This window comes from Tachypleus tridentatus, chromosome 12, assembly GCF_004210375.1.
Source record: "Tachypleus tridentatus isolate NWPU-2018 chromosome 12, ASM421037v1, whole genome shotgun sequence".
NCBI classification, from domain to species: Eukaryota; Metazoa; Arthropoda; class Merostomata; order Xiphosura; family Limulidae; genus Tachypleus; species Tachypleus tridentatus.
Genome location: NC_134836.1, coordinates 2,263,978 through 2,288,107, shown reverse-complemented (window position 1 = coordinate 2,288,107; position 24,130 = coordinate 2,263,978). Strand labels below are relative to the sequence as shown.

The following is a 24,130-nucleotide window of genomic DNA, read 5'->3' as shown; positions in this document are numbered from 1 at the left end:
AGTTTTATCGAACCCAAATAACATCAAATCTCTATGGAAAGACTCTCTTAAAACAAGATCGCTGAGATGGAATTTGTAAGTTACAATAAAAAAGTATGCTAAATATCAATTTCACTGCTATCCATAAGTGGCATCTTAAAAGAAATAAAAATTTTAATAACGCTGCACAACAATGTTTTTGAAAAGTTTTCCTTCCTGAAAAGTTTTTGGTGATTGTGACAGGTACCTGGTGGGTATGCACAAATATAGTTTTGGTTTTGCTTCATCACGTAGAAACTCTGAAAAATAGACAGTTAACTGTTTATTGTTAAGGTTTAACATAATTAAAAGTGTTTTGCTCCTGATTTTCATTTGTATTCAATGTCTGGTGCATCATGTTGCAGTGTCCAACAGTAGTCAGCAAGCATTGACGGATTCCAGTTGCCCTGTTACCATTTTTCCATTATAGCTATGTCCCGATGAAACTGAAGATTTCGATGAAATGGTACGTGATGGGCAATTTTGGATGTGATTTTTGTGATCTGCTGGTTAATGGTCTCACACCTTAATAAAAATTACTTGTCTAGGTTGCTAGTGGACAAAAGCTTTTTTTTAGAATTTTTCTGTTTTAAAAATAAGTTATTATAATATATTTAAAAAACAACAACTAGGATCCAACAGAGTCAACTGTTCTCATTATTTTGTGTGAAGTCAACTAGTCAAAGTTCTGCATGCTGTTTATTGCAGGAATTATTAGATACAGAAATTTTTAATTTCACTTAATTATACAAATCTTATTTAAAAAAACTTTAACAGAAATTATGTTTGTTATACAGTTAAGTACTCTATACATGGTTTCAGGGAAGTTGGAATGTCAAGCATAATCCCTGGTGTTGTTCAAGGGCTTGCATTCTCCCCTCCTTTCTCCCAAAGAAAAACTGAGTTTTCAGGTTACTGAAATACTTGAAAGTTAAAAATATAAATTTAGTTATACTCTTTAAATGGTGCATTCAACATTTAGAATATGAGTAGTCCACATACTGCTAATTTTATATCATTAACACAGTAATTGGGTCTTAGATATCAAGCCTACAACTTCCATTAAAATTAACTTAGTGATGTTCACAAACATTTGCATCAAATTATTTTCTTGCTAATAAAAACTTAGCTTGTTTAGTTTTGATTTTGTAGGTTTACAAAGCTCAATACACAAAACTTCTCAGTTCTTTGTTCAACTGAATGACACACTTACCTAACCATCCCTAATTTTTAACTGTGAACAGAGAGAAAGATAAATAATTGGGAACATTTGCTATATAAAGCAGCTACTTCTAACACAACAGTTTGATTAGTTGTCACTTTCATAACACACTTGCAGATGAAAGTGAGAACGCTTAACAGTACTCTGCCTCAAACCATAAACTCTCAGATAACCACTTTCAACAACCTACAAACCAGACCCCAAACCTTTTACACTAACATGTGCATGTGACTTTAAGCCATGTTCCTTTATTTATCAATCACGTTTCATAATTTCAAAAATTCATAAAATTCCATAATAATAACAGTACAGTTTAGTTTAGAAACACTGAAATATAAGAAACTAACATATTTTAGACTAATTAACTGTTAAATGTCTTGCCTGTACAGATGCTGAATAAGGTACTTCAAGGTCTGATAATGTGCTGGAGGTAGTTTGGCTGCAGCTTCTTTTATGCCATTTAACTTTCCTTCCAGTGTTGATTTTCCTACAAATGTATAAGAATTTTATTTTCTTAGCTTAAAATATCTTCTTTTATGCCATTTAACTTTCCTTCCAGTGTTGATTTTCCTACAAATGTATAAGAATTTTATTTTCTTAGCTTAAAATATCTAAAGTCTTTATCCCTGCATATTTATTACACTTTAATATATCTCAAATTGGCATATATACTACTAGCTAGATCATTACTGAGCTGTACAAGAACCATAAATGCCAGTGATTTCAAACTAGGGTTCAAGTGGAACAGGCAAATAGAATGGAAACTCATTCCTCTTGGGCAGAATACCAGTTCATCAGAGGTTAACCCCCAGCTAACAGCTAGACATCAATCACAGAGCAAGGTAAAAAAGGAGTAAAGAGTCTTGCTTAAGAAAACACAAATAAGACCAGGGCAAACCTTAAACTTGTCATCACTGAACTACAAATTCAAAACAGGAAGAAACTAAGCCACAGTACCCACATACACACAAGTGCAAAAAAACTAAAAATAGTTTTTAAACCTGTAAAGGTCTTGACACATTCCCAAATAAATAGGTTTAAAGGGTCTTTTAGAAACCATCAGTGAGGTGTATGAGCAGCTACTTAGTGAGGATAAAGTGAAGCACCTGTGTTTTATATAAACTGAAAATGTTAAATATACTTGTCTAATTTTTCTAACTCGAACCACAATTCACATTTCTTAAGTACAAATTCAAGTGTTATAAAACAAAAGAAAAATAACAGTGCTGAAAAACAGTTTTCTAATACAAGTAAGCAAGAGCTACAGGCAAGATAAAAAGTTATCAAACTTGAATCTGATCAATAATCAGAAAAAATTGTATTACAAGGTTGTTATAGCAAAGTTATCATTTTCCTATACCGAAAATGTATTTCCTATAGGTAGTTCCCCCCACTTACAAGATTAGCTATTATTATTTGTTGCTGCCCTCCATATGTGAACTTGTTTTTTTTGTTGTTTTTTTATGCACAAGCCTTCTGAACTCCTTGACTGGAATTAAATGATTCCAATGTGCCTCACACAAATCATCATGCATCACTTCTCCATCAATAGGAACAAAGTACACTTAAGTGACACATGCAACTTTTTCTATGTGTCTCTACTAAACTATCACATTGAAGCTTGCAGGCAATGGAAGCACTAGAAATGAGTAGGGAAGAAGAGTGGGATATGTGAGCAGAGGGAAGCACTTATTGGAAATATACTTTCTGTGTAAGTAAATTATAATTTCCAATATAGTACTTCCCTCTTCTCACAAGATTAGTTAGAATCTCACATTCATTGTAGGTAGAGAGTCAGATCCAAAAACTCAAAGAGGAAAACTACACTGCTTCTGATTCAGATATACTCTTCATCCATTTGTGTAATGTGCAAGAAATCAGGACAGACAATGTGAGGAGCACATACAAGTGGGAGAACATGTGGTAGGAAAGTGATCCTAACCCAAGAAAGGTATAATAACTCAACCACACAATCAGAAAAGTAAGAAAAGATGGATGTGTCCAATGGTGTAGAGTGGCTAGAGTGTGGGATGCCTAACTAGTGACTAGGGTTGATGAAGAAGGTTGTGTAATAATGGAAGTGCTACAGAATGAAATAATTGTGGTTGGAGTAAACAAAAAGATACAATGGTTGAGCCAGCAAGTAGAGAGCAATAAGAAGGACCCTGCATGGGGTGGCATGGACAAGGGAAACTACTACTCAATGAAGCAATAGGTTAGGAGGATAAAGATATAGGAACTTATGTGACCAATCCTGGTTGAAGGCATCTATAACTAAAGCCTGAGGATAAGGTACCAAAAACCTAAAGAATGGTAATTAGGGACTGAGGGTGGTGATGACTGCATCAATGTGAGGAACCCACAGCAGATTGCAAAATCACCTAAAAATGAGAAAATGAAGGGTCCCACTCCATCAGGAAAGTCGTATTGGGGTTGGAAAGATGATCTGCCATGAGGTTGAAAGCACCCAGAACATGACACACAATAAAATCAATGTGTTGCATGTGGGCCCAATATATGAAAACAGAGATATTTCAAATGGGTGCCTCCTTGATGATTAATGTAAGCCACCCCCCATCTAATTGTTGAAATGGATCATTACCAGACAATGTCTGGCAATGTGAAGAAGTGACAAAAATTCCAACAAAAGGCAAGGAGTTCTACGACATTAATATGTAAAAAACGTCATTGACAGAGTAACAAACTAAAGCCTCCTGGTGACTGACACACACACTACAGCTCTAAAGGGATATGTTCGAAAAGAGATGTAAATTCAGATGACGAAGGAAATGTGGCACGCTCAAAAGATATATGAAACTCGTCCAACTACTGCAGGAGATCTAAAAGAGAAAGAAGAATGGTAAAGGTCCCAAGCAAAGTTCTACTGACTGAGCAATATCACAGAAGACCAAGTCCCCAAAAGTGAGAGAATCTTACAAGCAGAAAGTGAGGTAGCACACAGAGTATGGTGAACAGATAATTCCACAGAACAGAGTCAGAGAGAATGTTGGGCTCAATTAAGATGAGTATTGAAAAGACACCTAAATACAAAAGGTATTGATAAAGAGATCTAATTTGATCAACCAGCTTACCCAAGCAACTTTGAGAAGGTTGGTTGGTTGATTTAGTGTTTTATGACACAAAGCAGCTATGCTGTGTGTCAATCATGTAGGAAAAAGTTAAAATTAAAGTAAAATTAGGAAATTTATAAAATGAAATTAAGATAAAATAAAACAAAGTTAAAAAAAGAAAAAAAGAGCATAAAATCAATGTTTACATCTAGTCTACAGTGTCAAGAGAAAAACTACAGCAATACAAGTTGTAGAGGGCTTTCTGTACCATAACTGTAATTATCTTACCTTGCTAGGAAGACTAACAGATAAGTTTAAAAACCACCATTAGTCACCTGAAGTTGGCCTTTCCAGTCCTGGTTCTGAGTTAATTGATTTTACAGCCATTTTCAAAAAGTACAGTAATAAATGTTTTAAAAGACTTGTAGCAAAATTTTAGTAATAACTCACCAGGATGACTAACAGGTAGTTCAAACTGCAGCATCAGTCACCTGAAGTTGGCCTTTCCAGTCCTGGTTTCGAGTTATTTGACTTTACGGCCATTTTCTAATTTCAAATCAAACTAGATGGACTATGATTCTTAAAAGGGAATCTCATTAAACAAGGTGTAACGTATAAATTAAAAACTTAAATGGCAGTAAAAAGGTTGATGGTCTTTAAAAAACTAAAAACATTTCCAAGGTGGACAGTGTCACCATCAACAATTACACTGTCTAACGTTATGGACAAACCTTGGAACAAAATATGGTTAAAATGGCACCATTGTTGAGAGTAATAACAATGGCAAGAAAGTAAAATGTTGGTTACTGTGACCTGAGTATCACACAGACAACACACTGGTGCATCAGTTCCAGATGAAAGAAAATGATGAGTCAAAAAACTTTGACCAATAGTTAGAACAACTTCCTCTTTTTGATCCTTATAGAAGCAAGACAGCCAAAGTCCAATATAGGGTTTTATTTGGAAAAGTTATCACATTGCTCATTCCAAGTTGACTGCCAACTGGCATGGAGCCAAACCTTGAATACAGGACCATAGTCCATGTATGGAATGGGCACAGTGGTGATAGTGCTAGAGCAAATAGATTTAGCTGCAGTGTCGGCAAGCTCATTCCCATAAATACCAACGTGGCCCGGTATCCAGAAAAACTGGATAGAAGTAGATGTTAAAGATAATTGGGCCAGTTGGTTTTGAATATCAGGGAGAACAGGATGTGAACTAACGTGAAGTGATTCCAGGGCCAGTGGAGAACTAAGCGAGTCAGAATAAATAGTGTAGTTCAAGTACTGCTTAGCTTATATGTGATCCAGGGCAAGAGAAATGGCATACAGTTCAGCAGTGAACACAGAAGCTATAGAGGAGATTCTGCACACAACCACTGAATCACAACAAACCATGGCAGAACCCACAGACTCACCTGATTTCAAACCATCTGTATAAATAGGAGTGGAAGGATGGTTTGTAAGATGTTCAGCAAATAACAGACAGTATTTCCAATCAGGAGTGTCTGCTTTTCTCTGATGATTTAAAGATAAGTCACATTTGTGGACTGTAAGAAGCTACAGTGAGATGGGCTGACCAGTGAATATAGCAATGTTATCCAAAGACAGACCCAATTCTTCCAACTGCAACTGGATATGAAGGCCAAAAGAAGCAATGGCAGATCATCTGTTCTGAAAAACGTAAGGCCCATCGAGAAAGGAAAACATGACCCCAGGTGGAATGCTTTGGTAAGGAACAAAGTTTTGATGCATATAGTAAAGACAGTTGCAAATGGCAGAGGTGCAAAGAAGGTTCATGAGACTCTATGTATGAGGTCTGAACTGGGGAAGTGTGGAAAGCCCCAGTGTAGAGCCAAAGTCCTTCATGATGAATGGAGTCCAGCATATTTAAAGACAAAGTCCTGGCAGAGCTATAGACCAGTGATCCATAGACAAGTTTTGAACAAATAAGAGCACGATATATCTTTAGCATAGAACATCGATCATTTCCCCAGGTGGTGGAAGAGAGGACACGGAGGATGTTCACTGTTCTTGTACATTTGGCCCATAGCTGCTTTATGTGTGGTATAAAGGTCAGCTTAGGGTCAATGATAAGCCTCAAGAACTTTGTCTCAGAGACCACAAGCAGCATAACTTTGCTGATACAGAGTTTAGAATCAGGGTGAATACCCCTTTGGTGGCAAAAGTGCATGCAAATGGTTTTAAAGAGAGAGAAGTTAAAGCCATTTGCTGAGGTCCACTTCAGTACCTCATGCAACAGTAAAAGGGAGTTGTTCAGTGGTGGCATTAATCTTTATACTGAAAAGTGTGACACTCAGAAAACAGCCCTAAGGAACTACAAGTTCCTGTAGAAAAGAACGGGAAAGTGTCAAACCCACATGAACTTGGAATCTCCTGTCCATTAAAACATTTTTAATAAAAATGGGCAAATGGTCACATAACCCATATATATGGAGGTCTTGCAAAATGCCATACCTCCATGTTGTATCATAAGCCTTCTCAATATCAAAGAATATTGACACAAGACGTAGTATGAGAAAGGCTTCTCTGATTGACGTTTTAAGTCGAATCAGGTAGTTCGTGGTGGAGTGCTGTTGTTGGAACCCACACTGGGTGGGCAAGAGGAGGTTGCTACATACGAAGAACCAAACAAGACGAGCATTAACTCTCCTCTCTAAGGTCTTACAGAGACAGCTCATCAAAGCAACTGGACAGTAGTTTGAAGGAATCTTGGGATCCTTCCCAGGCTGAGAGAAAGGCAGGACAATAGCTTGGTGCCAGATGTCAGCAAAAACATTCTCCTGCCAGATCTGGTTAAAAACAATCAGAAGAATAGCAAGAGAAGTAGAAGATAGATGGTGCAGCATGTCATAGTATATATCATCAGGTCCAACCGATGAAGAGCCAGTTTGAGTTCCACCAGTGTAAATGGACAATTATAGTCATAGAGACAATCAGCTTGAAAGAACAGAGGTGTTTTCTCTGCCTGAGTCTTGAAAGAAAGTAGAGGAAGAAGCAGAAGTGCTAGATACCCAGCAAAAGCTTTTACCTAGACTATCAGCAATGCTCTGTATATCAGCTACTTCCTGGCCACCAGAGAGCAAGATCGAGAGGGGGAGCAAACTATACTGCCCACTACACCTTTCAAATTTTGTCCCACATGACGTTGGAACTTGTGGTAAAAGATATGCTAGTTGTGAACTTAATCCAAGATTCCTTCTGGCTTTGACGTCATACTCAAAGAGCATGTACATGGGCCTGCTGGAAAGCAATGTGGTGCGAGAGTGTGGAATACCTGTGAAAAGTATCCCAGGCCTGTTTTTGAGCCTTCCCTGTCATGTGGCAGGCAGGATCCACCATGGACAAGGATAACGAAAATGTATCGAGGTTTCAGGAATTCACTGAACAGTGGTCTATTGATGGCTTACAGACGATGGCAGTATCAAGTTCTGCAAGAGCAGTGAAAGAGGGCCAGTTTGCTTGATCCAGTTTCAACCAGGACATGTTGATTGGGTGGCATTGACCACGGTCAGTCTTTCTCAAAATTATAGGAAAATGATCACTACCTCATGGATTATTGTCAACATTCGAAGAAAAACGAGAATAGTGAAGGGAAGCCAAATGAGAGATCAATAGCAGTATAGGACTGACTAGGTGCACAAAAATAAGTGGATGAACCAGTATTGAAAAGAGAAAGGTTGAGATCAGAGAGCATATGCTCTATGGAGCAACCCCTCCTATCAATATCAACACTTCCCCAGAGGGGATGATGTCCATTAAAGTTCCCCAGGAGTAAAATGGGAGATGGCAATTGTCCAATGAGAGCATCAAGGAATGATTGATCATAGGTCTCTCTAGGTGACAGATAGAGAGAACAAACAGTAATGGTACAACCCAAGGAAGCACGGATGGCTACGGCATCCAAGAGTGTGTTGAGTGTTGACAGAGTGAGCACATGCTGATCAACCAACAGTGCCACCCCTCCATACACTCATCCATCACACAGCCTGTTATTTCTGTACAAAGAAAACTGCTGAAAGGTGACAGTATTGGCAGGTTTCAGAAATGTTTCCTGTAAGGAGAGACATACAGGATGGTAGGAAGTAATCAGTGTTTTGATGTCATTTTTATTTACGTGTAGGTGAATTGGGTGGAGAACCTTTCTGTTTACTACCACGTCTTTGTTCTTTACTCTCCATATTCGAGAGAGGTCTAATGACCTCCATATATCCTGCCCTATGTCAATTGGGCAGGTCTTTGCTGTTGAAAGAGGATTCCAGTGACTGAGGACATGAACGAATGATTGTTTTGCATTTTGGGGTGGGAGAAGAAGATGTATCCAAGGAAGTGCTTGTACCCAAAACCAAAGGGAGGGGATCTTGGAATTTGTTGAAATGTATGGAAGGGACAGAGATAGGTGTTGAAGTTGATTCATCAACCTTTTAAACCATAGAGGTCAAAAGACATTTGTTTTGAGAACAATTCTTCTGGAGGAACAGAGAGATCCATCTGCACTCCCACTGTACTAGTGGAAAGAAGTGGAGCAGCATATATCTGAGATGAAGTGGTGGGCAGCAACTTATGAGCCTCAGGATAAGTAATGTTATGAATCATTTTCAAAAGTTGCACTTCTTGTTTTTCCAACCATTTAGGGCAAGAATGAAAGTAGGACAAGTGAGAGCCATTGCAAATGATGGAATGAGAGTCCATTTCACATAGGCATCATGGCCCTTGTCACTGCAATGAGCACATGTCAAGGAACCACAACATGACGTCTTTGAGTGACCAAACCACTGACACTGAAAACATTGGAGAGGGTTTGGAATGTATGGCTGTAACCTGCAATTAAGATAACCTGCCTTGATGGTGGCAGGCGGATGTGGTGACGTAAGTGCCAGAATGAGGACATTGGTCAGTACCATAATACAATCTTTGCGAGTGGAGATACGCCTCACTGCAGAAACTCCTTGGGTGGAGAAGTCAGTGAAAATCTCTGACTTTGGGATGTTCTTCAAATCCTTCTCAACAGTAACTCCTCGTGGTGAATCCAAAGTAGCATGAGGTGTTACCTCAATAGGTATATCCCCAATTGCCTTTGAATGCAAGAGCAGTTCACTGTGTTGAGATGTGGATGTTTCCACCAATGTCACCAGATTGAAGCTTCTTTACTGAGTTTAGAGAGTCAGGAAGTCTTTCTAGTCCCTTCTAAATGAAAATGGGAGACATTTACCCTACAGGGTTGCCTGAAAGTGAATGCAATATAAGAAAATGAGGTACAACAGGTGGTACAGATGGTAAGGATTGCCGTTCAAAATCTTCCAGATGTGGTTGTTTACCTATAGATTGTTTTTTCACTATTTTATTAAGATTTCTAATTTAAGTACCCATAATGAAAAAAGAAAAAGTTTTGTGCCCACTGACCCCACCTACCATGGAGCCCTAGAAGTAGTTAGTCACCCATGTAAAAACCTTAATGCATAAAGAACAAAATCTCTTACCACTCAGCAAAAAAAATAAATAAGGAACTAATAGCAATCTGAAGAGCAGGGCTAAATTGGTAAACTACCCTTCAATGCAAGGACTTAAGAACAAGATCATACAGAGGTAGAAATATGCAGATAGTAAGTATAGGAGATGCCATCTTTACCATCCACAGACCTGGAGAAAATGCCCACAGAAGAGTGAGGTAGGATTCCATGGCATAGAAAATGACCAAGGCAGGCCAAATTGATTATGGACCTCCAATTCCTAGTCTTTTAATGAACCATAAAAAGATGAGAGTATAACCCCAGTGAATGATGTGGAATATGTTCAACAGACTGTTAGGTGAGGAGATTCTGTACCTCCTCTGCTGGACACTGGCAAATTATGGGATCCTGAAGAAAAGGGAAGGAAACAAGTACCTGGGACAAGGGAAGCAGGGTAAGAAATGGAATTTTTGTGCTTCTGATAAAATCTGAAGAACTCAAACATTGATGGCAAAAGGATGTCACTGATGAACAAAGGCCACAAGCCAAGCTCCCACTGGGTCCCAACCTGCCAGGTAGTCACCAAAACTATTGACTGTATATCACTGCATCAAGAAAAACAAATTATGGCACCATGAAAATGAGGGATGGGAAAGAGTTGAAAAGGGGAAGGAAGGAAAAGTGGAATCAGTACCATACTCAGCTCTGACCCAGGCTATTAGATATAAAAGGGTAGATTGTCACTGATCAAATGCCACCCAAGACGTCAGGGATTTCAGGACTGTATCAAAGACTAAACATCTAAAAATGGAGACATATGCAAATCCAAAAGATAAGGAGCAAGTAAATGAGTTTGAGATAATATCAAGATAAACCATTTTTTCAAAGCCAGAGCCAAAGACAATAAACAACCCAATGTGGAGGTAAAGAGAGAGAGAATGTTCCTTGAAAATCTTTCAGAACAGCCTAAGGTAGGAAATGAATTGTGGAAAAGTACAGCATAAGATTCACGTGTAATAGAAAATATATTCATTCAATAATGAATGACTCAGATCATAAGATATGGGAGCAAGGGGTAAAACAACACATACTTAAGAAATGTCCAAAAGACCATGGAAAGCTGAACAGAATCCTCAGAAAGGGTATGGTAAGGCATACAAAATTCAGGAAGTGGAAACAAGCAAAGTCTTTGCTAGTCTGCCTAGGTTCCATATGTTCAGGAGGAGGTGGTGTAATGTTTGGAGATAAAGGTTGACCCATATAATGTTCAATCTTCCTGCAAATCAATGTAGATAAATCTCCTGAAGGTTGGTCACTAACACCTGAAACCTGAGGTAAAGCACCAGCTGAATGCGAAACATCCAAAATGATGACATTAACTTCAGAATTCATGTTGTATCAGTTTACAGGTGTTTAAAAAAAGAAAGAAATGCAACTAGAATATGGGCAATCGAACCTGAATGCTTTAAAAGAAAACAAACCTAGTGTGTTACATGAAAACACTTTGAGAACCAATTTCATCTAAAACACAAATCAAGATTAAAAATTAAAATGGGAGATTCAAACACAAGTGCTGCCAAAGGAGAAGTGATAGTTTGGTAGAGGCATTTAGAGGGAGTCATATGAGTGTACTGTGATCTTACTTGTGAAGAGATGCACGATGATTTGCACAAGAGACATGTTGGAATCATTTGATCCCAATAGTGGTTGGTTGGTTAATTTAGTGTTTTATGGCACAAAGCAGCTAGGCTATCTGTGCCAAACATCCAGTAAAAAGGTAAAAGTAAATTCAGTAAAATTCATAAAAGGAAATTAAGGTAAAACAAAACAGTTAAAAAAAAGCATAAAACCAAGGTTTACCTCTGTTCTACAACGTCAAAAGAAAAACTACAGTAATTCAAGTTGTAAAGGACTTTCTGTAGCATGACTGTAATAATCATAACTCGCCAGAAAGACTAACAGGTAAGTACAAAAACCACCATCAGTCACCTGAAGTTGGCCTTTTCAGTCCTGGTTTCAAGTTACTTAATGTTACGTACAGTTTCTAATTTCAAATTGAACTAGAGCCACATTAAAAAGGTGAAAAGTATATATTAAAAACTTAAATGGCATTACAAAGATTAATGGCCTTTAAAAAACTAAAAAAAATACACAAATGGACAGTGTCACCATCACCAATAACACTGTCTAACGTTATGGACAAACCATGGGACAGAACGTACTTAAAATGATGCCGTCATTGTGAATCATAATAATGACAAGAAAGTAAAATGTGGCTTATTGTGATCTGAGTGTTACACAAACTACACACTGGTGCATCAGTTCCAGATAAAAGAAAACGATGAGTTAAAAAACTGTGACCAATGAGTAGTCTAGTTAGAACAACTTCCTCTTTCTCATTCATACAGGAACAAGACAGCCAAAGCCCAATATAGGGTTTTATTTGGAAAAGCTTGTATTCTCACTGCTCACTCCAAGTCGACTGCCAGCTGGCATGGAGCCGAGACTTGAATACAGGACCATAATCCATGTATGGGACAGGCACAGTGGTGATAGTGCCAGTGCAGATAGACTTAGCTGCAGTGTTGGCAAGCTCATTCCCTCAAACACCAACGTTGTCCAGTATACAGAAAAACTGGATAGGAATAGATGTTAAAGAGAAATGGGCCAGTTGGGTTTGAATATTTGCGAGAACATGGTGTAACAAACATGAAGCGATTCCAGGACTAGTAGAGAACTTAGCGAGTCAGTATAAATTGTGCAGTTCGAGTACTACATAGCTTCTATGTGATCCAGGGCAAGAGAAATGGGGAACAGTTCAGCAGTGAACTTTTGAACACAAAAGCTGTAGAGGGGATTTTGCATGCAACCACCGAACCACAACAAACCATGGCAGAGCCCATACAGTCACCTGATTTCGAACCATTTGTATAAATAGGAATGGAAGGATGGTTCAAAAGTTGTTCAGCAAATAGCAGACAGTATTTCCAATCAGGAGTGTCTACTTTTCTCAGATGACTTAAAGACAGGTCACAATTGGGGACTGTAAGAAGCCATGGTGAATGAGCTGACCAGTGGATACAGCAATGTTATCCAAGAACAGACCCAATTCATCTAACTGCACCTGGATACAAAGGCCAAAAGGAGCAATGGCAGGCCGTCTGGTCTGAAAAAGCAAGGCCCATCGAGGAACAAAGTTTAGAAGCAGAGGGGGACAGAGTGATATTGCCCACTGACAATTTGAATCTTGTCCCAAATGACTTTAAAACTGGTGAAAGAGGATATGCTCATTGTGAACTTAATCCAAGATTCCTTCTGGCTTTGATGTCGTACCCATCAAGCATGTGCATGGGTCCGCTGGAAAGCGATGCGGTTCGAGAGTATGGGATATCTACGGTAAGTATCCCAGGCTCATATTTGAGCCTTCTGTGCCATGTGGCAGGCAGGATTCCACCATGGATGAAGAAAAAGTGGAAAATGTGTCAAGGTTTTAGGAATACATTGAGCAGCTCCTTGTATAATATAGTCAGTTACTATTGCCACACAGTCTTCTATTGATGGTTTACAGACAATGGCAGGATTAAGTCCTGCAAAAGCAGTGAAAGAGGGCCAGTTTGCCTGATCCAGCTTCTACCGGGGCACACGGGTCAGGTGGCATCGACCACGGCCAGCCTCTCTCAAGATTACAGGAAAGTGATCACTGCCTCATGGATTATTATCATCCCTCCATGAAAAATGGGAGAATAATGAAGGGGAGCAAATTTAGAGATCAATAGCAGTAAAGGACTGTTTAGGTGCATGGAAATAAGTAGAAGAACCAGTACTGAAATGAGAAAGGTTGTGATCAAAAAGCATATACTCTACAGAACGACCCCTCCTATCAATACCAGCACTACCACTGAGGGGATGATGTCCATTAAAGTCCCCCAGGATGAAAAAGGGAGATGGCAACTGTTCAATGAGAGCATCAAGGTATGATTGATCATACAAGGGGACAGATATAGAGAACAAACAGTAATGGTATGACCCAAGGAAGCACAGATGGCTATGGCCTACAAGGGTGCATCAAGTGGCAAAGACAGGGTGAGCACATGCTGATAAACTAACAATGCAACCCCTCCATGCACTCATCCATCACACAGCCTGTCATTTTTGTATAAAGATAACCACCAAAAGGTGACTGTATTGGCATGTTTCAGAAATGTTTCCTGTAAGAAGAGACAAACAGGATGGTAGGAAGCAATCAGTGTTTTGATGTCATCCAGATTAGAGCGTAAATCTCAACAGTTCCATTGTATTAGGGTGGCCATTTTTATTTATGTGCAGGCAAATTGGGTGGAGAACCCTTTTGTTTATGACCACGTCTTTTTTCCTTACTTTCCTTATTTGAGAGAGGTCTAATGAACCTCCATGGATCCTTCCCTGAGACGATTGGGCAGGTCTTTGCTGTTGAAAGGGGGTTCCAGAAGCTGAGGATGTGAACGAATGATTGTTTTGCATCTTGGAGTGAGAGAGGAAGATGGATCTGAGGAAATGCCTATACCTGGAACTAAAGGATGTGGATCTTTGGGTTTGGTGGAAGGGAATAAGGGACAGAGATAGGTGTCCAAGTTGATTCATCAACTTTTTTAACAATGGAGGTCAAAAGACTTTTAATTTGTTTTGAGAACAATTCTTCTGGAGGTACAGAGAGATCTGTCTGCACTCCCACAGTAGCTGTGGAACGAAGTGCAGCAGCATATATTCAAGATGAGGTGGTGGACAGCAATTTTGGAGCCTTGGGATAGGTAATGTTATGAATCGTTTTCAAATGCTGCACCTCCTTTGCTTCCAACCAGTTAGGGCAAGAACGAAAGTAGGACAGGTGAGAACCATTGCAATTGATGCAATGAGAGTCCATTTCACACTCATAGGCATTATGGTCCTTGCCACTGCAATGAGCACATGTCAAGGAACAATGACATGACGTCTTCCAGTGACCGAACCATTGACACTGGAAACATCGGAGAGGGTTTGGATTGTATGGCCGTAACCTGCAATTAAGATAACCTGCCTTGATGGTGGCAGGCAGATGTGGTGATGTAAATGTCAGAACGAGGACATTGGTCAGCACCATAATTCCATCTTTGTGAGTGGAGATATGCCTCACTGTAGAAACTCCTTGGATGGAGAAACCAGCGAGAATCTCCAACTCTGGGATGTTCTTCAAATCCCTCTCAACAATAACTCCTCGTGATGAATTCAAAGTAGCATGAGATGTAACCTCTATAGGCATATCCCCAATTACCTTCGAATGCAAGAGGAGTTCACTGTGTTGAGATGCGAATGTTTCCACTAATATGTCACCAGATCAAAGCTTTTTTACTGATTTTGTAGAACCTGCAAGTCCCTCTAGTCCCTTCTGAATGAAAAAGGGAGACATTTACTCTAAAGATTTGTCTCAAAGTGAGTGCAATTTAAGAAAATGAGGTACAACAGGTTGTACGGATGGTGAGGATTGCTGCTCAAAATCTTCAAGACGTGGTCGTTTACCTATAGACTGTTTTTTCACTATTTTATTAAGATTTTTAATTGGAGTATCCATATATAAACATCAGCATCAGGTATAATGTCCACAACATCTGTTGAGAACATCCAACACTGGTACTTGGTTGACCCTAGCCTGAGTGGACAAGCTGATTGTACCAATGGGAGCCACCCCAACGCCACCCGTCTACAAGAATTCAAGGCCAAAGTGGTGTGTTAGGGTTGGACCCCTCAACCACCAGGATCCTCTAATCCCCTTCATGGGTTGCCACACATGGCAAACATGTGGGTGGATGTTTACATCCCAGAAGAGGTAAACTGAAAGAACAGAACCTTCCATGTGAGGTCTCCTCACCACATCGAGGAGTTGATCCCAATAGAGGGGTGTAGAAGGCTTGTGGTACGTGTAATAAAAAGTTCACATATAGAGGGCAGCATCAAACAGGAATAGATAATCTTGTAAAAGGCAGGAAATACTGTACCAGAATATTAATGTTCTTGACTGTATGCCCCAATATTTTACAGAATTACATTCAAAGTTCAATTAAACTACTTTATCATAAATGTACACAAATAAACTTGGCAATCATGCCCTAAGTTGAACAAACTAACTAACTAATAAATAAATATTTGCTGTAAAATTCGTATAAATGCTATAAACATAGCTACCAGTTTTGGTTTTACTGTTTTAAGTCTCATGCTCAACAACTCATTTATAAACAATGATGCTCCCAGTGGCTCAGCAGCAAATCTGAAAGCTTATAATACTAAAAAACTGGGTTTCATTCCTTGTGGTGGGCACAGCACAAATGGCCCATTATGTAGCTTTGTGTTTAACAAAAAAAAAAAAAATAGCAGCAACTACTGAAGTTATTATTAAAAGTAATAAATATTTGTCATTATTTTGCCTGTGCTCCATTTCATTTTGTTTGTTGTATAACATTAAAATAAAAACTATTTTACTTGCTTATTTTGAAATATTTGCTATTTTAAGAAACAACAAATGCTTCATGAAGACCATTATTACATTTAATTTATTGTACCCATTACATAACTTTAAAAGATGTATAAAATTGTACATTAAATATATTGCTACTTATATGAAATGTTGCATCAGTCTAAAAATGATTAATATAGATTTAGCACAATTGCATTTCAAACTCCATGTTTAATAATTCTAGTTCACTATCACTGAACTGTCTACTACAAATAATTAACATTATGGAAAGAATTTGTGCTACTGGTATACACACTTGTTTATCTGCAAGTAAAAATATATTCTTTATCAACAAATTGGGGACCAAAAGAATAATTCTCACAAGCATTTCCTACATTTGGGGGTACAATTATGGGAATGTCCTTCAAGTATTAAAAGCAAAAACAGTGTATATCATACATTACAGCATACAGTAAAGTAATATTCAAATGATGCAGCTTATATCATTTTTATTAATATGCTTTTTGAATAGGAGTCTGTCACACTTTAACACAACTTAATGAATAACAAAAGCAATTTCTACAGTCATAAAATACCTCAATCTTGCAAGTAGTAATAAACTGTTAATACTTGACAATGAAATAAGCTACATGGAACGAGGATAAAACTACATTCATAAGGTATACTTTCATCTTAAAAAGATCAATAATTGACAAACAGCATGGGCTAACCACTTACTATTTGAAATATCTTCACCTTAAAGTATACCAATGTTATGAAAGAATAAATGAAATTAATAATCATACATTACTATGTACAATTAAAACAGAATTAGAAAAAAATGTATTCATACACTTCAAAGTTACATAGTAAAACCTGTCTAAACTGGAAACTGTATAGGGCAGAAACCTGTACAAGCCAGAAATATCAAAATTTTGCAGCATTATCTTAAGATTACTCTTCTAAAAGGCCCTCTATGTGGGAGAACCTGCATAACGCGATGGAAAAATTTCTTTCACCTACCTCATCTATCAACAAGTAGGATTAGAACCCAAGTAAGGCAGAGAAAATGTTCTTGATTTTAATTAATAAATTCTTGTTTAATTAATAATTTGTTTAAATATCAATAAATTCTTGGACATTTTGTTACAGTAGGTATTGGTTAAATATATTCTGTTCTTTTTTCTGAAATCGTTATTTTTGCAGTTAAATTAGATTAATGATTTGTATAAATATATCTGTCTTACGTGCAAAATTCTACTCTTTAAATAATTCTCATGAAAAACATACATCCCTATCTTCCCTAATTTTAAAATTTGAGGAAAGTTTACTTAATACCCTCATTTTGAAAAAAAAGCTACTGAATACTCTCATTTTTTTAAAAATGTTATGACAATTCTAGTGAAATCTAATCTCTGATTGATGCAGATGATTCTGTGAATGCAGAAAGTTTTGTGAACAAGAATGTTTTAACAAAAACTGATGAAACTGATTTAAAATCTATAATTAAATTGCAAGATGGTAACAGTGTGAGAGATGTGGAAAATATAGTGAGGAAATAGAAATTCAACTTCATTGAAGGTGTTAATTTGCATTAATGCTATCAAATTGTATGCAAAAGTGAAGGGGAAAAATGAACTTCATGAATAGGTTGTACAATTGGTGTTCTCTTTTAACTGCACGAGAAAGCCCATTAAAAAAATGAGTTGAAACTGAATACTATCTTCAAATAAATTTAAAATTTTGTGTATTTATGTATATTTTGAATGTCTATTTTTGTTCTTATTCTAAAAAATGTAGCATAAACAGTATAAAAACTTTATTCACAAATGTCTTACTTCCCATGAGTAAAGCAAGTATAATGTTCTGCTCAAAAATTATATGTAATTAAGGAAATGCATGTTCACTGTCTAAGCCAGAAATTTTACTCTGTCCCATGCAATTCCACCTTAGATGGGTTTTACTATATATATTGGAAAAAATACAGTTTTAAGAACTTTACTCACTGATCAGTACTAATATTATGACTGGTAATTCTTCAATTATGACACTTTTAAACAATACAGTGGAAGTGGATGAGTTACAATAGAATTTATGGCTTGTTTAGATTGTGAGGTTTTAAAAAAAAAATATTACATGCTGAACTTGTGTCACATAGCATTTATGTTAGCTGTTGACACTCCAAAATGTATCAACAGTTTTACACAAAGCTCCAGTTATGAAAAAGAAGTTGATATCAATAAATCTAAAAAAAACAAACCTAAATAATTCTTTTTGTGAATTGTTTTATGTGATTACTCTTAACTCAAAAATAATCAAAACAACAGCAAAAGTAAATGTATTGTTATTTAATAAAAATATTTAATCATATGATCGATGTGACTTATTTGCAACAAATGTAATACTTAATATTTTTTATTTGAAATAATCACTTCAGAAACTGGTAATTTTTATTTTTTAATGACAAAAGTATAATTATACACTAAAGAAACAACGCAACATTAAATTCAAAGAACAATAGCTACTGTGTATAATTTTGTTTCTAAACATTCTAATACAAAACTTATTTATATGCCAATACAAGAAATAAAAAGAACAAATATTACACAAAATATTGTACTTAATTTTAATAAAAGCATTTCTGAAGTTGTTTATAACTAAGAAATGAAAATAGAGTGAAAATCATATAAAGGAAGTACTTACTAACAGCATTCATGAAGAGAGGATAAGTATCATAGGAGATGAGTGGTATTGGTAGTAATCGGAAGAAGAGCTTCAATACCCCTGTAATTACATGGATGTCTTCATATGCTCTACTACTGATGTCAGCATGCTCACCATCTATTGTAGATATACATTACTGTCAGTACAAGCTTTAAGGATGGAGTAACTTTACTTTTTACTTTTGATAAATTATTGATACATTTTTGATGTACTGGTGTATTAACCTAAGTTGCTCTTTTTTTTTCTTCACATTCTTCTCAGTTTGGTCACTTTTGATTTGCCATAAATATAAGAAAACAAATCCAAAAGCTCCTACAGTTTACATGGTTTTTATCACAAATATTAGGCTATTGAACTGTAATGCTTCACTGGCTTTCAGCTTTAATACTGTAACGTTTAAATTGCTAAATGTACCACCAAAACCACCATATCACACAAACACAAATAAAACGTTTAAGAAATAGTTTAATGTCACTTTTAACTCACAACTGATGATTATTTCACATATCCTTCACTATTACAGCAATATTTTCCCTCTTTGTAGGTTTTTCTGGTTTCTTTTTGTAATAGTTTTTGCTACATAATTTCAAGACCATTAAAACAATAAAGAAGAAAGTTTTGGGCCTACTGCTATTGTTACATAATTTATTCATATTTACAGTGACAGTGATATATACAACATTTAACTGTTATCAAGGTAAATACATACCTGTGAAAGTGTACAGTGAAAAAAAGTTAATATATGACATAGATTCTACAGCACGGTACACACACATTTTCTCATAGGCACAATGCACCAAAATGGTTACAAATGTGTCTAGAAAATATTATTTATAAGATCACACAAATTCTTAATTCTTGCAACACTAAGAAATTTTTCTTTCTTTCAAATTTATTATGTATGTCATATTTTAATAACTAGAGCAGGTCTCTGATCACATAAATGTTTTTTTTTTTTATAATTTCACAGGTTAGGAGTACAAGACAAATTATTAATAATTTAATGAACCACTTAATCTCATTACCACAATAGTGGTAATGCATTTCAAAAATCTTTAAACCATTGGAAGTGTAAGCCACCAGATATTGTTAAACCACTAAAAAAAATGAAAATCTTCAGGTATCCCTTAACTGAGGAACAATATGTTTAACAACTGAAACATTATGTTCAAATCTTACAGAAAATCTGGTTTATGTGAATTTAATGTAGAGATAATTTGTTTTTATAAATATGTAGAATACATTTAATATATATATACATTTAACTGATGTTTAGTATGATAAAATCATTTTTAAAATCCCATTAAAAAATGTTCAACAATTCACCTTTTTCAAAGACCATTCTAACTGCTTCAATTTCATCACTGAACCCAGAGACTCTGTATAAGCCTTCTGCATCTAACCCTGTACAAATATAAAAGAATCAACATACAGCACATGTCCATGGAGAATTAGATTTTGTTTTCCATTTTGGTTACAAAAATATTGTATTAATTACCAAGTATATTTTAAATTGTTGTAACTTACAAAATTACACAAACAATTAATTTAATAAAAGCAAAAGTGACTGAGAAAAAAAGACTATGTATAAGATTATTATTTTGTTTTTGAGTGGTTTGTAGCTGGTGAGTTTTTACAATTTTGATTTATTTAATTCATATCCACTCCAAGTAATACTGTATAATATTTCATTACTAATTTACACCTGTAGGCTGTTTATTTTACACTCCCTTTTGACCTGTCTTCACAGATTATCTCATCTCCCTTAACTAATTGTTTTTTATTGACAAATATCTAAAGATTATTAATTTTATGTATCCTTACACTTACAGGTTATTTCACTTTTCCTTACTGATTTACACCAACAAGTTATTTATTTCAAGTTCCCTTAATAGTCTACATCTACCCACTATTTCACTTTTCCTTATTGAACTGTGTCTAAAAGCTATTTATTTTATATTTTTTTACGGTTATTTATGTTCTCTTAGTGACTTTAATTCAATTTCTCAGAATTATCCAAACAAGATGGCTAGAGTAGCAACAGTGTTATGTAAATAATAGAATCAAAATAATTGTTTCCAATTCAAAATGTTACAAAGACAAGAATATAAAGTATATTGTTTGGTCAAAAAATGTTTTAATTTTACTGCTATCAGTACTTGATGAACAGCCCACACATTATTTGCCATTATATTAATTTCTACAGTAAAGAGAAGCAAAAAAAGGTTTTTTTTTTAAAGAAAAGCTTCTACATTTCATTCAGTTTCTCCTCTATAACTATCAGAAAAATTTGGACAAATACTTTTATACTGCACCATTCAGGTTAATAATCCTATCAGACTGATGTAAAGAAAGATCTGTGAAATGTTAAACCAATATTCTATAGGTAAAAAATATCTGGGTTATACTTAATTTTTTTTTTTTTTTGAATTAGGATGTCAAAATTGTGATAGTTTGATTCACTTTAGTGGGAAGGAAGAAGGGTCAAAATTTTGTAATTTGATTAAGAGAGAAGAAATTAAAGTAATATAATCTGAAACAGAAGATATAACGAATATGTTCAGAATTTTGAACCATTCTTTTTGAAGACCAAAAAATAAAAGAATGAAAGTCTACACTATGAATGGTAACTAAAAGTTACAAATGTATCTTAACAAACCAGAAAAGGAAAAATGAATAATCATGGGATTTACTCTACTTGGAGGTTATTTTGCCTTCCTACTGGTGGAGAGCCATAGTCCGACAGTGGTTACAGAATAGACTGATCCAGTACAAATTAATATATGTGAGTGGGAGTTCCATTCAAATCTTGTTACATGCCCAAATATATTTTTGGCAATGGTATGAGATAACAGCTACCAGTTCTGTGGAGTGGTAAGTAGCACCTCTGAGACTTAACTTTTCAGCTATGGGTTTGTTTCTCTAAAGTTAAAGCAAAAAGCTACACAACAAGCTATCTATGTTTTATGGATGGGAAAATGTAAGTGTAAAGCAAAAATATCAAGCTAAGAACTGTGTGTTAACTTATTGCAATTTTTGAGAGTGAGTGAATTAGTAAGATACATACTAATAATCTAACCAAGGACCTCATCTGATTACAGTTGAAGCTATTGAAAGAGTAACTGATAAAACCTGATCATGATGCATCAGTTTAATATTGGAGAAATATCAACACAAGTAAATTTATGTCTTTTATATCCCTTTCTTTCCTTTTTTATTTATTTAATCCTCACTCATAAACTTAAAATCTATAGATATTTAGTTAATTCATGTTACTTTATCACCCTATAACTTAAGGTTATTAATTTCAGACTCACTTACTGAAACAGTACACATTATTTATTTCATGTTTCCTTGTTAACCCTAAACTTTCTGACTTGTTTTAATAACATTCACTATCAGTGATACTCACATCAATATACTGTGTAATTTTATGTTGTTGTTTTTCTGTTACAGCACTCACTGTAGAGAACTGACAAAAACATGTGTGAAATAACTCAATGGTACAATTAACTGTAATACAAACAACATCTTTTGGCATGCCTTGTATGTTATCAGGGAATCTGTAATAAAATTATAGATTTACAAACAATATGATGCAAAAATGTTTAACACTTCTAAATTAGTAAAGCTACAGTTAACAATGGCTATAGGTTACTTACAGTACACTTCCTGATCTTTTAGTAATTTGTACCTACAAGTTATTTACTTCATATTACCTTTTTCAATTAATATGAGCAGTTATTGGTTTATTCAAAGGAAATGGAATTTACAGTTTCTGATCTAGTCAGTCATTTAAAATTAACTATTGTGCTTACTTCTGATACTTCAGTGTATATATTTTCACACATCACTTATAAAGGTAGGGTTATTAGGTTCAAATGAGAGGTCAAAGCATTAAGACAATGCTGGATTGAAGGTACAATTTTCTTTTATTTTTTGTGATGAGTTACTAAACCTGCAAGTCCTTTCTCTTTTGAAAATAGCATATTTACTGCTGGTGATAAAATAAAAAAGAGCCATTTCATTTAATATGAACACAGGTTGTATGATGCAAATACTATATCATCTGACTCGAGGTCTTTACATTAATATGGCTTTATCTCACATGTTCTTGTTTTGTAAAGTTGCTGAGCTGACAGTGTTATGTACATCATTCTAGCTTATTTTAGTGATGAAATTATCATTATATTTTTATCAATGTTTTTGTTAATTCAGTCAATGAAAATGGATGAAATTAAACTAGGTCCATCTACAAATTTACAAGTCCTAGTTGCACAGAAAAATATGTAGGTCTATACCATCTGGTGGATGTCTACTTGTACAAACAGAATGTGTCTGAGAAACTTGCAAACTCATCAATCACTGCACAAGATGCAACAGTTTTATTATTCCTTTGTTTCATTGTAAAACTACATCACAGGATATCTGTTTTCTGTCCACTATGGGAAAATCAAACTTACTGCTGATCTACTGGAAAATGTATAATTACAAAAGAATGTCAGTTATCCATATCAAATTTTTAAACTTAAAAATATTTACATACACGTATGCATTTTCTTTGTAAAAAAACACAGATGTTAAGCATGCCCCAAGATGTTTGAGTCACCTTATAGCAAAGGGCAGCTCTTGTTGCAGAACTGTTAATTATGACATAGCCTTACTGAGTACATGTATGCTTTGTGTAGTCTTAAAAATTAAAGTATGTTTACTTGGCCTTCAATTAAAGTTGCTCTTTATTAGGGTGAAAATGTCTATTATATACAGGAAAGTGGTTCTTTTATTGAATGACAAAGTAAACATTTTAAAAAATGGCAAATATAGTAAAAAGCTAGCAGAGAAATATGGTTTTAGAAATTCAAGAATATCAGATATTAAAAAAAAGTTGATTCTTAATACTGTTTTTGTTTTGAAGGATCAGCATAAAAAACAATGAAAAAAACAGAAAATAATAAAGGGGACATTGTTGTTTACATGTGATTTTTGCAAAAGTGGTCATTGGCCTATCTATTTCAAATTTTATTGTTTGTGAAAACTCTAAGTTTTAATGAAAAAAATGGCATTAATCCAAAGTTCAAGGCAAGATCAGGCAGGATGGCTACAAAAGTGTTAAGTTACAATACTGTACATGTGTAGTGCAAAATTCAGGAAAAATGCTTTCA

At 35.5% G+C, this 24,130-nt stretch overlaps 1 protein-coding gene across 4 annotated transcripts in view; it reads right to left on the bottom strand.

The window, feature by feature from the left end:
• Positions 1–24,130, bottom strand: part of LOC143235021 (N-chimaerin-like) — a 56,805-nt gene that overhangs the window by 4,933 nt on the left and 27,742 nt on the right. For 3 of the 4 annotated variants that reach the window (XM_076472734.1, XM_076472735.1, XM_076472736.1), the window contains 3 exons: positions 20,295–20,372; positions 18,948–19,085; positions 1,622–1,727 (listed from right to left, as the gene is read on the bottom strand). In XM_076472734.1, coding sequence (XP_076328849.1) covers positions 1,622–1,727; positions 18,948–19,085; positions 20,295–20,372 — 322 coding nt within the window. The remainder of the gene's footprint in view (positions 1–1,621; positions 1,728–18,947; positions 19,086–20,294; positions 20,373–24,130) is intronic. The other variant, XM_076472737.1, reaches the window with a different exon arrangement.